The sequence below is a fragment of the Somniosus microcephalus genome, chromosome 8, assembly GCF_052327205.1.
Source record: "Somniosus microcephalus isolate GS21.2 chromosome 8, FLI_Smic_1.0, whole genome shotgun sequence".
NCBI lineage: Eukaryota > Metazoa > Chordata > Chondrichthyes > Squaliformes > Somniosidae > Somniosus > Somniosus microcephalus.
The window spans coordinates 25,800,745-25,815,627 of record NC_140994.1 but is presented as its reverse complement, the minus strand read 5'-3'; the positions used below and the strand labels follow the sequence as shown (position 1 = coordinate 25,815,627).

The 14,883-nt window shown below is 46.3% G+C and overlaps 1 protein-coding gene across 3 annotated transcripts in view; it reads right to left on the bottom strand.

The window, feature by feature from the left end:
• cacul1 (CDK2 associated cullin domain 1) overlaps positions 1 to 14,883 on the bottom strand; it is a 94,808-nt gene that overhangs the window by 60,110 nt on the left and 19,815 nt on the right. For 2 of the 3 annotated variants that reach the window (XR_015079192.1, XM_085994391.1), the window contains exon 2: positions 5,414 to 5,540. Coding sequence is in view for 2 of the 3 variants with exons in the window: in XM_085994391.1 (XP_085850517.1) it covers positions 5,414 to 5,540 (127 nt within the window). In the remaining variant the exon portion in view is untranslated. Of the gene's footprint in view, positions 1 to 5,413; positions 5,541 to 6,989; positions 7,184 to 14,883 lie in introns of those variants that run through there. The other variant, XM_085994392.1, reaches the window with a different exon arrangement.

The following is a 14,883-nucleotide window of genomic DNA, read 5'->3' as shown; positions in this document are numbered from 1 at the left end:
ACATTCAACAAAACTTGCTACTTACTGTAAGGCCAGGAGGAGTTTGGAGGAACATAACAGACTCCTAGATGACTGTCAATTCAATCGAAAGGATCTAGTTGGTGAGCTCAGAGACTTAACCCTTTGGATTTTGGATTCAATTCATTTCCACTTATCTGTAAAATGTTGGTGCAGTGCAATTGTCTACAGTCATTCAATATTAATACATCTCTCCTGTGGCATTGCTCATGGTTAGCCTTGGTTCTAGATTGTGGTCTCTGAGTGTTACCATGATTCAGTATAATTGTCTAATTTATATAGATATACTATATATTTGGTCTCCCGTGACATGGGGAGCGAAGGCCAATCTCAGAAGAGTATCTTCTACTGCACCAGTCTGACATTTCTAGTCCACATCTGTCTCCCTGTGGCCTCTCTAACGTGAGATTGCCAATTTAGTCCCACTTAGTTACAAATTAGGAGCAGTTTAGTTAGTGTGGACCCACAGCACAAAAGAACTGGACTGAAACGGTCAAACTCATTTCAGGGCCTTTACATCACATCAGTCGGAGCTCGATTTGAACACAGCTCCCAGAAATCAAAGGCCAGCAGCGTCTAACCCACTGCATCACCCTAGTCCCCATAACTCTGTCCATATTCTGAAGATGCAAAAGTGGAAATAAACAGAATATATAGTTAAATAGTAACAAAACCAAACCTTAAACATGCTGGAATTTCACACTGGCAGGTCATTAGAGCCATGCGGGAAAGCTGGAAAACTGGTTGAATAGAGAACAGATTACAAGGCAGAAATCTCTTCTAGGGGTTCAGAAGTGAAGTATGGGTGATTTATACTCATCTTCCCAACCCCCAAAAGTGATTAAAGGGTGAGGACGGCAGATTTGAATGGCAGGCGGACAGTGCCAGAGGAGAGGGAACCGTTTACGATATCAGCTAACAGGGGGGCCAGGAAGGAAAGTTGGGTGATCAGCAGTTTAGGGGGACTAGTAGCAAGAGAGCAGGAGGTAGGTCTCGTGGACAAGGTGAGCTCAGAGCATGAGGAGGGATAGGAGCGAAACTAGAGAAAGACGAAAATTCAGGGCTGGGGTGATGGGGGCAAAGCAGGAGGGAGGGATGCGGCACAAGCAACTGAATGGATGATCTCAATCTTAGTGACAAAACGGTCCATGAGCACCTCGCATTGTTTTTTAAATCTCAAATTAATTCATTATGTGAAACTGAAGTATTTTGACATGATAAGGTGCTATATAAATACAAGTATTATTTACTGGCAGATTTCTCATGTCACTACTAGGATGAGGCTCTGCTTTATAACAAGAGATTTATACTATGTAACACACAATATATTGTTTGCTGCTAAGATGCAGCTCTGCTTAACCTGGCTGGTCTCTTTAAAGCTAGGAAGTCTAACTGCTGTAAATTGGGACATTCTGAAGTTAATTGCTATTGGCGAGGGAAGTTTGCAGATTGACACACACTTATAAATTCCCAGATCCAGGTCAGAAGAAACCAGCACAAAATAATGGTCTCTTCTTTTTCCAAAATATATATTTTTTTTTAACACTTTGAAGTGTGACATCTGAAATGTGGCAAACACATGCATGACTCACGGCATAATCTCTGGCTCTTGGAAAATAAACAGCATTATTCTTACCCACTGCAAACTGGTAAATAAATAATTAATTTCTGGCATACCATGATCACACAAATAGATAAACCTCTGCGTGTCTCACAGGAGGGAAGCAGTCCTTTACCTAGAATGTCAAATCAGCATGCTCCCATTTTTCAATATTTACCAAGTATCTCTGCAGCAATACTGAATGTTATTAAAAGCTTCTGCTTAAAGCAGCAGGATTTAATTCAAGACTTTTAATCAGGAGCTTCCTCCAAAACTTAAATGGCACAGTCTTTCCAGAATTTCCACTGTTCATATCATTTTTTTTGCTCTCTACTTTTGAGTTCAGGAATTAACTCAAATAAGAGAAATGGAGCTCGTCTAACCATTTAGAACATTACAAAATATACGGTTTAAGGAATTTCAAAGTGCCAAAGCTTCTTTTCTCAACAGGTAGCATGCTATATTTACCAAATAAACAACGGCCTGAATATAGTAACCAACATTGTTTGTGTTCGTTTTGTTTTAAAAGGAAAGTTAATGGGAAAATATTGAAGAGTTTCTGCTAAACTGGAATTTGTTTTTTTCTTGTACAAAACATCCAAACCAGGTAACTTTCATTGATCCAAAAAATGGTTTTCCCAGGGCACAAAGAGCAGCTTATCAGCAGCAATTATTCATCAACACGGAGCAGTGGGGGAGGGCACGAGACTTCGCAAGTCCTGACACAGTCTGCGATTAGCCGGTCTTGCTATCAAGCAGAAAATAAAGTCTTGGAGCTGTAGGCACATGTAGGCATGCTGGGGGAATTGTAGCATACTACTTTGTTGATTTTATTCAGAGGGCAGTGACAAGAACTCAAGCTCTAGGCTTCTTTGAGAAGTACAGGCTTCCAATGCAAAACATAGTTAGACAAATTTTAATCACACCATATTATTACGTAGCTAACTTTAATGATTTTATAGTACCTGTTATAGTTTTTACATTACAAACCTTATTCCCAGTAGTAACACCTCAGCTTAAAGAAGAAACCAACATAACTGCCCACCCCTCTCCCAGAATCCTTGCTGCATGAGTCTTCCCCGTACATTGGTTTTCTCCTCAGCAAGGGATAGGGCAAATAGCAATCTGTTCAATTGCTGATCAAGTGTACTAAAAAAAGAGGCAGGGAAGGGAGTAGGGAGGAGCAGGCAGGTGCCCCACCCACCTAAGCCTAGACCTGCAGTGGTAGCAAGAAAAAAAACAAAACGGTATTTCTGCCAAAGGGCAAGGAGAATGACTGGAGGAGGAGGAGGAGGTATCTGTCCTGAAACAGCAAATAAAAGCATAGCTGCTCTTATGAACATAAATTGCACAAACAACTCCAAGTACTGTATATGCATGGTTTATTCCTGTCATAACTTACACCGGTTTCAATGCAAAAACTGTATTTTTACCTAGAAAGCCCCATAATGTTTTTTCTGACAACACAGAGGAGAAGGAGAAGCAGCAGCTTATATAAAGACAAGTCTGGCACAATCTGACCGACCAGTCTTGCTGGCAAATCATAAAATATTCTACTAATTGTACATACTGGTATATACCGAGAGCTGTAGCCTGTTAGACTTGCTTTAGCCAACAGTAATAACCTGTAAGAGTTCAATGCACAGCTTCTCAACACAGGCACAAGCCTCTGTTGGTTCTATAGTCAAATGTAATCATTTTCCTGTAAATCGCGTCTTTTGTTGTTTTCTTCATGTTACAAACCTCATTTCCGGCATTAAACTTGGTGGAAAACCAAAATGATGGGCAACAGGATATTCAAAAAATATCTGGTGCTATTTGACTAGTTCATCTTTTTATAAATTGATAATTTTGCTGACTGCCCCATTTTGATTGTTAAGTGTTTTTCCCAAATATCATAATCAGTGGTTTTCATTTCTGTATGCTACTTGCTGATTGCTAAGCTCCCTATTGTTCAGTTGTAATTCATTGATATTTCATGAATGCCAAACTATCTGTTCAGGTCGAGCTTTATGAATATGAAATTTGAATCATTCAGATGCAGGTATAACAAAATTTGTATATGAAATCGTATGGCACTCCAAGTGTGATGGACATAGACACATGCAATAAACAACTCAGATGTTCCATGGCACTGGTCACAGTGGGTCAGAAAAAGAACAAAGACTTGCATTTATATAGCGCCTTTCACGACCACCGGACGTCTCAAAGCGCTTTACAGCCAATGAAGTACATTTTGAAGTGGAGTCACTGTTGTAATGTGGGAAACGCGGCAGCCAGTTTGCGCACAGCAAGCTCCCACAAACAGCAATGTGATAATGACCCAGATAATCTGTTTTTTGTTATGTTGGTTGAGGGATAAATATTGGCCAGGACATTGAGGATAACTCCCCTGTTCTTCTTCAAAATAGTGCCATGGGATCTTTTACATCCACCCGAGAGAGCAGATGGGGCCTCGGTTTAACGTCTCATCCGAAAGACGGCACCTCCGACAGTACAGCGCTCCCTCAGCACTGCACTGGAGTGTCAGTCTAGATTTATGTACTCAAGTCCCTGGAGTGCACTATTTTACGTCATTTAACATGCAATATATCAGAACTACTGATCTATAGTGATTCAATAAGTCAATCTGTGCTTTTATTACATAACATTCTAGGAGTGTACCTGTATTTTTGAGTTTAAATTACATGATTGTGTCCATACTTTTATGGAAATTCTAAAACAGGGGCTTTAGTTGTTATTATTCTTTATTTTAATTTAACTATGCACTCAATTTTATCTTTTTTTTTCTTAAAGCCCAGGATGCACATGGAAGATTGTAGGCAAGATGTTAGGCAGCAGGACATAACTTCACAAAATTAAATTTCTGATAGGAGTTAAAACTGTTATGGATATGGTGGAGAAACACTGAACGTACCAACCCTCTGTTTATATAGTACTTTATCGAATCACTCAAGATATTCCAAAGCACTTGACATTTAATGAATTATTTTTTGAAATGCTGTCACTGTTATTATGGTGACAATGTTCAAATATTCTTCCCACTTTTATTTTACATTCTTATTTTACATTCTTAACAGTTTGAATGATTTGTCTAGTTCAGTTGCTGCCTTTTGTTAAAATTGGTAGATTTTTGTTACTGTTCATAGTTGGAGTTTGATTTGTCACTGTTTTAGGAATATTAAATATGAGCAAGTCAGGTGAGTCACATGTGAGCAAAGTGTAATGGGCTTGCTCAGAAAAGATTGATTGATTATTTTTAAAAACACAGGTTCGGGGAATAATCTATCAAGAGTACTATGTAAAGGAGTTCCAATTTATACAGGAAACATATATTAGCTGAGGGCCATACAGCATAAAATGTTAGCTCCACTCATTTTAATGGGGTGGGGTGGGGTGGGGCGGTTGCAACTTCAGACTGGCCTGGGAACCAATCCAGAATCAGGAAGAACAACACAAAGTATACGACCAAAGGAATATACCAGAGGGTGGAATGGGGGCAAGTAATCTTTAAAAATCTCAAGAGCAAATAAAAGGCAAGAAATTACCTTCCTGTGGTCATTTGGAAACCAGATTAGCAAGCTTTTTGTAATCTCTTCTAGTTCCTGGGATGGCCAGATATTAATGGGTCTCCAAAACCTTACAAATCACTCAAATTTGTGAACATTTGAAAGTCTGGACTTCACTGTAAAATAAGGCATCATAAGCATGGCTTTCACAAAGTAAAATCGTTAAATTCAGATCACTTCTTTTAACAGAGTTATTATTGATGACTACAATTCTCTTTGCTCTCACCTGTAAATTTGCTCGTAAGAAATAGGGATGCAGTCTCCAGGAGACTGTGTCAAAAGCTGATCAATGGCACTGTCCAGCTTCGGCCAATAAGTGCGCTGGTAGTCTTCTGTTGTTATAACGTTCATCACTAAACAGAAATTTAAAAATAAAAACACAATTTACCAAATTAAACACAGACTTGAAGGAATTTAAAAGAGTCTCAAGAAATGCTTTTGTAATCTTTTCTCATTCTTGGGATGGCCAGGAATTAATGGGTCTCCCAAGCTTTATAAAAAGGACTGCAGTCTGGGTCAGCGGTAGACATGAAACTATGGTGTGGCTTCAGTAATAGCAAAGATAATGGTCCGGATTTTGCGGTCAGTGGCTAAGTGACAGCGCTCGCCAGTGACCTCGAAGAAAGCTGCCCACAAAGATCTAGCGATCGCTGTGGCGTGGATTCGATCTTTCCTGATGTTAATTTAATTTTGGCGCCACCAAAAGGGGATCTCCGGCATCCAACAACAGTGATGTCATCAAGCAGTCTAAGCAACCAACCACACTGAAAAATTCTCACAGACAGCAAACCAAGAAGTAAAAAGTAAAAAGCATTGATTATCCTTCACTTTTTAATCATTTTACAGAGAGCGAAATAAAGATTGGGACATGCACATAGGATTAAGGTAGAAGCTGAAATATCAAACTTTAACATTTAAAAATTTTTTTAAAAATCTATGGGAATATTTATCATAATGGAGAATTTGGACATTCTACAAATATAAAATTAGTTTTACAGGAGCAGAGAGGTTGTTCAGCAGTAATTATAACTTAGTACACCGCTAAAAACCCAGTTACACCTCATTCAACAAGGCTCAACTTTTTCCACAGGTTTTCACAGTAAGTGGAAGTTCACGTCAATTCAAGTGTTTTGTAAGATTTCCATCTGCAAGGACTTCCAACAGCGCACCCGGTGGAGGAGCGGGGAATCACCGACAGCTACTTCTGGATTTCCGCATTTAACTGCGCACGTGTGGACGCCAGAAGATGCTGTCAGTTTCACAGAATAATGACGACGAATGCCGACAGTTTTGCCGTCATCACACCTGCATATTCCGGGCCATAAAAGCAATGCTCTCATTACCATTTAACACACCAATGATCTGTAATTCAACAGGCATTGTTTATGGCTCTGTCATAAAGCAAAGCCAAACAAAGCAAACAGGATGCTTGCTGCATCACATTTTTAAGACATTTTCTGATGCAATTAGGCAGATTTTATTGAAAGATAATGTCAAGATTATACAATAAGAAAATAACAGCTGCAGAGTTTGTGGTCCAGTAATTGTAGAACTAGAATGGATGTGGATTGCCACCAGAGAATCCCTATACAACTAATTACAGATCAATGCCAGTCAGTCAGAGTGCTTCTCCATAAAACATAGGAACTGGAGGAGGCCATTTAGCCCCTCGAGCCTGTTCCGCCATTCAATGAGTTCATGGCTGATCTGCGACCTAACTCCATATACCCGCCTTTGCCCCATATTCTTTGATAGATTTTTGTTAACCGAAGGTATTAATCTCAGATTTAAAATTAATATACCTAGCATCAATTGCCGTTTGCGGAAGAGGGTTCTAAACTTCTACCATGCGTTGTATGTAGAAGTGTTTCGTAATTTCACTCCTGAACGGTCTGGCTCCCGAGTCCTAGACTCCAACAAAAAATTAAATGCTCAGTCACCCTGCGCTACCCTCACCCATTTCCCAAAATTACTATTAAAACAGTAGACCACCTACCTGTGTTGATGATCAAGAACTGATCTGTGGCTCTGGGTAATTTCTTTTTAAAAAAGAGCTACTTAAAAGTAAACCTAAAAACACTGGTTACAGTTTGTTGTGCTGTCTAAGGTCTTATTTGTACAGCAAGGACATTCTTGTACCAGCCAGCTAATAAACATTACTCTCAAATACAGACATGGCTAAAGGGCGGCAAATGGGAGAAAAAATTAAGTAGACATAATTCTTCGGCCTCAAATCAGTTTCCACCTTGAACAGAATGGCCCAGTTATATCAGTAATGATGATCAATAATCGACTTGCATGAAGTCTTTTATTATTCAAATGTAAGAAGTCACACAACACCAGGTTATAGTCCAACAGTTTTATTTGAAATCACAAGCTTTCGGAGCGCTGCTCCTTCATCAGGTGAAGTGGAGAGATGCATAAAGACACAGCTTATATAGTCAGAGAATAATGGCAGATGATTACAGGTAATCTTTCTAACTGCCATTTATCACACCTCGGCAGAGAGATAATCACAGCAATCAAAGGTGTGAATGGTGTCCAAACAGGTTAGTCAGGAAAACATTACATCAAAGAACAATGAGGTGGGGTCACAAGGGGTCAAATGTTGCAGATGCTGGGGTCTGTATGAAAAACAAAAAAAAAGACAAAAAAACATTTTTTTTTGCTGGAAATCACAGCAGGTCCAGCCGCATCTGTGTAGAGAGAACAAGCCAACGACGACTCGAGTCTGGATGACGCTAAGTCAGGTGGGGTTACATGTAGCGTGACATGAACCCAGGATCCCGGTTGATGCCGTCCTCATGAGTGCGGAACTTGGCTATCAGTTTCTGCTCTACGATTTTGCGTTGTCGTGTGTCTCGAAGGCCACCTTGGAGAATGCTTACCCAAAGATCGGAGGCTGAATGTCCTTGACTGCTGAAGTGTTCCCCGACTGGGAGGGAACACTCCTGCCTGGCGATGTTGCGCGGTGTCCGTTCATCCGTTGTCGCAATGTCTGCATGGTCTCGCCGATGTACCATGCTCCGGGGCATCCTTTCCTGCAACGTATGAGGTAGACAACGTTGGCCGAGTCACATGAGTATGTACCATGTACCTGGTGGGTGGTGTCCTCACGTGTGATGATGGTATCTGTGTTGATGATCTGGCATGTCTTGCAGAGGTTGCCGTGGCAGGGTTGTGTGGTGTCGTGGTCGCTGTTCTCCTGAAAGCTGGGTAATTTGCTGCGAACGATGGTCTGTTTGAGGTTAGGCGGCTGTAATCATCTGGCATTATTCTCTGACTATATAAGCTGTGTCTTTATGCATCTCTCCACTTCACCTGATGAAGAAGCAGCGCTCCGAAAGCTTGTGATTTCAAATAAAACTGTTGGACTATAACCTGGTGTTGTGTGACTTCTTACATTTTTCCACCCCAGTCCAACACCAGCATCTCCACACCATGGCCTAGAAATTCATTGTAGCCACTTTTGGGGCGGTAAAGTGGGGCGGCCGCTAAAGTTTGCGCCCGCCGCCAAATCGAGGCCACTTCTCCGATATTCATTAGCTTCGCCCTAAGAGTTCGCTCGAGCGCTAAAACTGGTGTTGGACGCCTCTGTTTGGGCGCTAAGCCGGAGGTGCTGATCGATAGCGCCGAGGCCGGGCGCAGCGCAGGTGCGGCCATCTCGTGATTGACAGCAGACACCCTGGTGCCGGCCAGCTCTTAAGGGGGAAGGGTCGACTGTGTCTGCTGCCACGCCCTGGATAGTGGAGCCCTGCAGCTAGGCCTGAACACTGCTGCTGGACCCAAATAGCGCCTGAAGCCATGGAGAAGGCCCGTGAACGTGCGCAGCGCTTCTCAGAGCGTGATCTGAGTGTGCTGGTTGGTGCTGTGGAGAAGAGGCGCCATGTTTTGTACCCGCACAATGGCAAGAGGGCGCCGTTCCGCGTCTACAGGAGAGCCTGGAGGCATGTCGCCAGCAAGCTGTCAGCCAACAGCGAGGTCCCCAGGAGCGGTGTCCAATGCCGCAAAAAGTTTAATGACCTCACGCGGATTGTCAGGGTGAGTACCCTTTCCAGTGACCTCCTCATCCTTGCATGTGCACCTCACATTATGGGCAAAGGGACCTGAAAGCCCTAATGGCCAGCCCTCATCCAGCAGCGATGGGACAGGCATGAACATCAATTGCACAATCTGCACTTAACACACTGGCCAGGCTATTCCACCATGGGAGGCAGTGCACACAAGATCAGGGCGACACACTGGCCAGGCTATTCCACCATGGGAGGCAGTGCACACAAGATCAGGGCGACACACTGGCCAGGCTATTCCACCATGGGAGGCAGTGCACACAAGATCAGGGCGACACACTGGCCAGGCTATTCCACCATGGGAGGCAGTGCACACAAGATCAGGGCGACACACTGGCCAGGCTATTCCACCATGGGAGGCAGTGCACACAAGATCAGGGCGACACACTGTACTTAGAGGCCGTCCTTTCTCTTGCAGGCCAAGCTGGCAAATAATCGGAAGAGCCGGACTGCGACCGGGGGAGGCCGACCCCAGATCCAGCCGCTCACCGAGCTTCAACATCGCGTGGAGCGCATCATGGGTGCCCGGGTGATTGGCCCTCTTGCATGTGGAGATGCCGACCCTGTTCTGGCCACCAATGGTAAGGACATCCACGTTTGGACCTCTCTCGTCCCACTTGCGCATCAGATCTACATCCTTTGCCACTGTCCGACCAATGCGCTGAATGCCACCACTCATGCATCCCTTACTGACGCCCTCGCCTCAGTCTAAAGCTACTCTTGTGCCTTCCTGCTTTCAGATGGTGAGGAGGAGGTCCCTGAACTTGCCAGTGACAGCCCCTCAGAAGAGGAGCAGGAGGAGGAGCAAGAGGAAGGCGGCCCATCAGGGGAACCCTCAGCCGCGGCCACCCAGGCCAATGTAGGGGACACGTCTTCCCTGGAGGGGAGCGTGGCGGAAGTTTCAAAGGGGAGGGGAGCCCATGGGACCTGCGGCCTGCAGAAACGCGGGAGGGGGGTGGAAGCTCGGCGGCCTTCTCCCCAGAGGGGGGATGCGTCGGAGGGGAGTCCAATTGCTGGGCCCAGCGGCGAACAGCAACGCAGGAAGGGTCGGCCAGCTCGGCGGCCTTCTCCCCAGAGGGAGAATCCGGCCCCCAGTCCGGAGATGGTCTTCGCCGAGGAGATGGAACGCCTCGAGGACTTGTCTGCGGACTCGGAGCGCCGGCACACGGAGCTCATGGCGGCAGTGGCACGGTTGCCTGAAGCCATCAAGTCCCTCTCTCGGAGTGTGACCAAGTTCGGGCCCTCAGAGGCCATCAGTCGGGCGGAATTCCGGGCAGATCAGGCAGCGAGTCGGGCGGAATTCGGGGCAGATCAGGCAGCGAGTCGGGCGGAATTCGGGGCAGATCAGGCAGCGAGTCGGGCGGAATTCGGGGCAGCCCTGGCAGCGACTGGCCAGGTGATCAGTGGTGCCGTCCAGTCAATGGCTGCTCTGATGCGGTCAGTGAACAGGTCAACACGGGCACTCACTGCTGCCACACTCGCTGTGTCAGCTAGGAATCGCCAGGGCACCCGGCGCGCTGCAGCAGCACAGCGGTCTGTCCCTCGGCAGATTGGTGTGCATGCTGCAGTGCTGGCCCGGGCGAGTGCCAGTGTCTCAGGCGACCAGCGAGCGCCTGCCATCCGCCAGCTTGCCCGCATTCCTCCAGCCGCCACTGCCACTCCCCCAGTGGAGCTGGCAGGAGCTACTGCAGCGACTGATGCTGGCCAGCCACAGCTGCAGCATTCAACAGCCGACCGCTCGACGGCCAGACCTCGACTAGGCCGACCCCCAAGGGCATCTGCCGTCACGACATGTGCCCCTCAGGCGCCTGCCCCCAGCCTTGCAGCAGCCAATGGCCTTACTTTGAGGAGCAGCAGGGTGGGCAGGGGCCACACAAAGATGGCCAAGGCATCGCCCTAGCGGGCCAAATAGTCGAATGTGTGGCCAGTTGTGTTTGTTTTTTGAGGCCGAGATTTGCAGGTTTGTTTTTTGAAGGCCGATGATGTGATGTTTGTTTTTTACGAAGGCCGAGAATGACGGCCATTTTAGTTGCACTATTTTGTTAATCCTCTCCAGGTTGTGGGAGCGAGTAATTTGTTTGAGTGTTTTTTGGGGGTTTCGTCTGTTTTTGGTTTTCATGTGGGAAGGGAGCTGAGTTTGAACAATAAAGCATTTTATTTATTAACATTGTCCATGTTTGATCTTTGAAGTGTTTGTTGCCTTAACCGGCTGAGGGCTTGCGGAGCGGCTGCAATCATGTTCTTTCATTGGCACATGCCATTCCCTGACAGGGGGCCTAGAAGTGACGTTCAATAAGCCGCCGACGGGCGGCCCTTGAACCTTGTGCCTCCCTCCTGGGCTGGTACTCCTCGTCCTCCTCCTCATGCTCCTCCTCCTGAGGTGGTGGTCCAACGTGAGGTGGCAGTGCCCGAGTCCTGCGGATAGCCAGGTTGTGCAGCATGCAGCAAACGACGGCGAATTGGGAGACTCGATCCTGCGAATACTGGAGGGCTCCCCCGGAGCGATCGAGACAGCGGAACCGTTGCTTGAGGACGCCGATTGTTTGTTCTATGATGTTCCTAGTCGCTTGATGGCTCTCGTTGTATGCCTCTTCAGCAGGGGTCGTGGGCGCGCGGAGCGGGGTCATGAGCCAGGTACACAAAGGATAGCCTTTGTCCCCGATAAGCCATCCTCTTGGGGGAGGCTGTGCCTGGAACATGTCAGCCACAGTTGTCTGTCGCAGGATAAAGGCATCGTGGCTGCTGCCTGGAAAGCGGGCATTGACAGCTAGGATGCGCTGCCTGTGGTCACACACCAGCTGTACATTGAGGGAATGGTAGCCCTTCCGGTTGCGGTAATCCTCGGCATGCTCAAGAGGTGCCCGCAAAGCCACATGCGTGCAGTCAATGGCGCCCTGCACCATGGGGAAGCCCGCTATTCTTGCAAATCCCACTGCACGCTGCTGCTGCTTGTCCAGGGTCATGGGGAAGGAGATGAATTGATGTCTCCTTGTGAAAAGGGCTTCTGTCACCTGGCGGATGCAGCAATGCACGGCGAACTGGGAGATGTTAGCGATGTCCCCAGCAGCGGATTGGAAGGAGCCGGTGGCATAGAAGTTGAGAGCCACCGTCACCTTCACTGCCACCGACAGACGTCCTGCGCATCAGCTGTGGCTGCAGATCTCTGTGAAGCAGCTGGCAGATGTCTGCAACGACCTCCCTTCTGAATCGCAGCCTCCTAACACACATCGCGGCAGACATGGTCAGATAGGAGGACTGCTGGCGGTATACCCTGGGTGGGTAAGGCCTCAGTTGGCGACGCCTGTTGCCCCCTCTGCGTCTAGCCAGAGCTGCCACTCTCTCACGGCGTCTGTAAGCCCTTCTGGCATAAGGCTGAAAGTCAGCGTTGGCACCCAATGCAGCCCCCATTATATGCTGGCAAACACGGAGCTCTCAATGAAGGCAAAGATAATTGCTAAGCTCTGGCCTGAGCCAAAAATACCTGTCCTAGTGTTGGTCCAAACCAGTAAGCTCTCCTCCTTGGTCTCTGTCCAAAAAACCGTGGCACAAGAGTGAATGCTGCAAAATGGCTGGCCTTTATAGTGCAGGGTAAGTGCCCTTTAATTAGCGCTCCCCGCGGCCCGGCTCGGCTGTGTACCGTTCCACTTCACAGTCGTTAGGGCCGCCCGGCGCACAATGGGCCGGCGCGAGTGAAGTTCCGGTTTGGGGCGCACAAAGGGCGTTGCACTATTAAATGACGTCATGATCTGCGCGCGCAGCAGGGCGCGCGCTAAGACTTTGCGCCGGCGCTAAATGTGTCCTGAAGTTGGGGAGAGGCGCAGATCGCGCTGCGCCCGGGCGATAAGCGCCTAGCGCTCGAGATCTACTCCTCCTAAGGCGCTAACGGCTGGCGCGCCCAACTGAATTTCTAGGCCCATGTCTTTTATTCAAGTACGCAATCAGAGAAACATCACTTACCACCGGTCTAAAGAAATACAAGTGTTGAAGATTAACACAGTTTGATTAGAGCAAAGATCTCAAATTCAATTATTCCAGCACTTTTTGTTTATGTCACAACATGAGTTGGAACCCTAAACAGCTGACCATTAGAATCTCTATTATCCACCATATTGCAGTAAACCATCGCCTGCTCCATTAGATAATGGCAACTGATGGATCATCAAGAGTCTGCAAATTTTAGTTTCACACATCTGGTTCTGGAATGTCCTTAGCGCACAAATGAAGACAGATACAATACAAATGTAATTTAAAACGGAATGACAACTGCCAACGACGGGAAGCTGAGCAGAAGCGTACTGTGCGTCAATCTGGAAGCTCCAACAACCGGAAGCATGATGTTTCTGCTTTGTTAAAAACGAGCCCACTCCCTTCCTGACATTTTTTTAATAAAACGAGCCGGCTCCCTTCTCGGCTTTTAAAAATAATGTTTTTTGTTGTTGTTTTTTTTTAAAAACGAGCCCGCTCCCGTAACGAACCGCAGAACGCTTCTACGCAACTTCCGGTTCGTTGGCAGCAGTCGCGTCCAATTTAAAATTGGGCCTCGACATTAAATTTATGTCAGGCAGGAGCACATTGGGGTTGGCAGACTATTGTCAGGTGATACCTTGCATAAGGCTTTATCGCACAACATTTCCGGTCAGATAATCAGGGAGGCAAATATGTGAACAATGGAGGTTAGACTGCAATTTATGAAGTCATTTGTTCACAAATCCCTGGCTCAACATGTGTCAGCAGCCCTTCAGTAACACTCCCAATTGACTATATGGTATCTAGGAGTCTAAAACGTGAGCGCACAGGCATCAAGTCTGATCCTTTTCTCATCTGATGCACACTTCCATGAGGGTCACTAGTTAGTAATAAGCAGTAACCCTGGCTCAAAGGCACTGAAGCCAACGATAGCAATTCAGTCGTAACTTCCACCGAGAGCAATTAAACAAGCACAAAATTGAGACCTTCCTAGTCTGTTTGGGTTAGTGTTACACCACATGCTGGATTTACAGTCAGTCAGTGGAGGAGTCTAGTTAACTGTTTGTAGGTCAACAATAAGTCACATAATTACATACTGTAATTCAAATGTAACAATTTTAGCTAATTCAGACACTTCAACCTTGATGTGACATCTTACACACTAATTCACACAAAGATGGGAAATCACTCACAGTGCCACAGCTACAGCAGATCCTCCCTCCAGCAGATGGAATTGGTAACAACACAAGACAGGAAAGAAATTACCTGAATTCTGCCTCTCCGCACCAGGTCTCCAAATACTGGAGAAATTCAATGGCCAGTACAGTTCTGCAAGTTAGCATATAGATTACAAATTTCAGCAGCTGCCACATGACTTCAACTTCAGAACCATACAGCACGAGGCCATTTTGTCCACCGTGCCTGTACCAGCTCTTTGGATGAGCTATCCAATTAGTTCCATTTCCCTGCTCCGCTCCCCCCCCCACCCCCACAATTTCCTGGCTCATTTTTCTTTTTCACGTATTCGTCAAATTTCCTTCTGAAAGTTACTACTGAATCTGCTTCCACCACCCTTTCAAGCAGTGCATTCCAGATCACAGCAACTCGCTGCGTAAAAACATTTTTTCCCTCACCTCCCCACTAGTTCTTTTGCCAATTA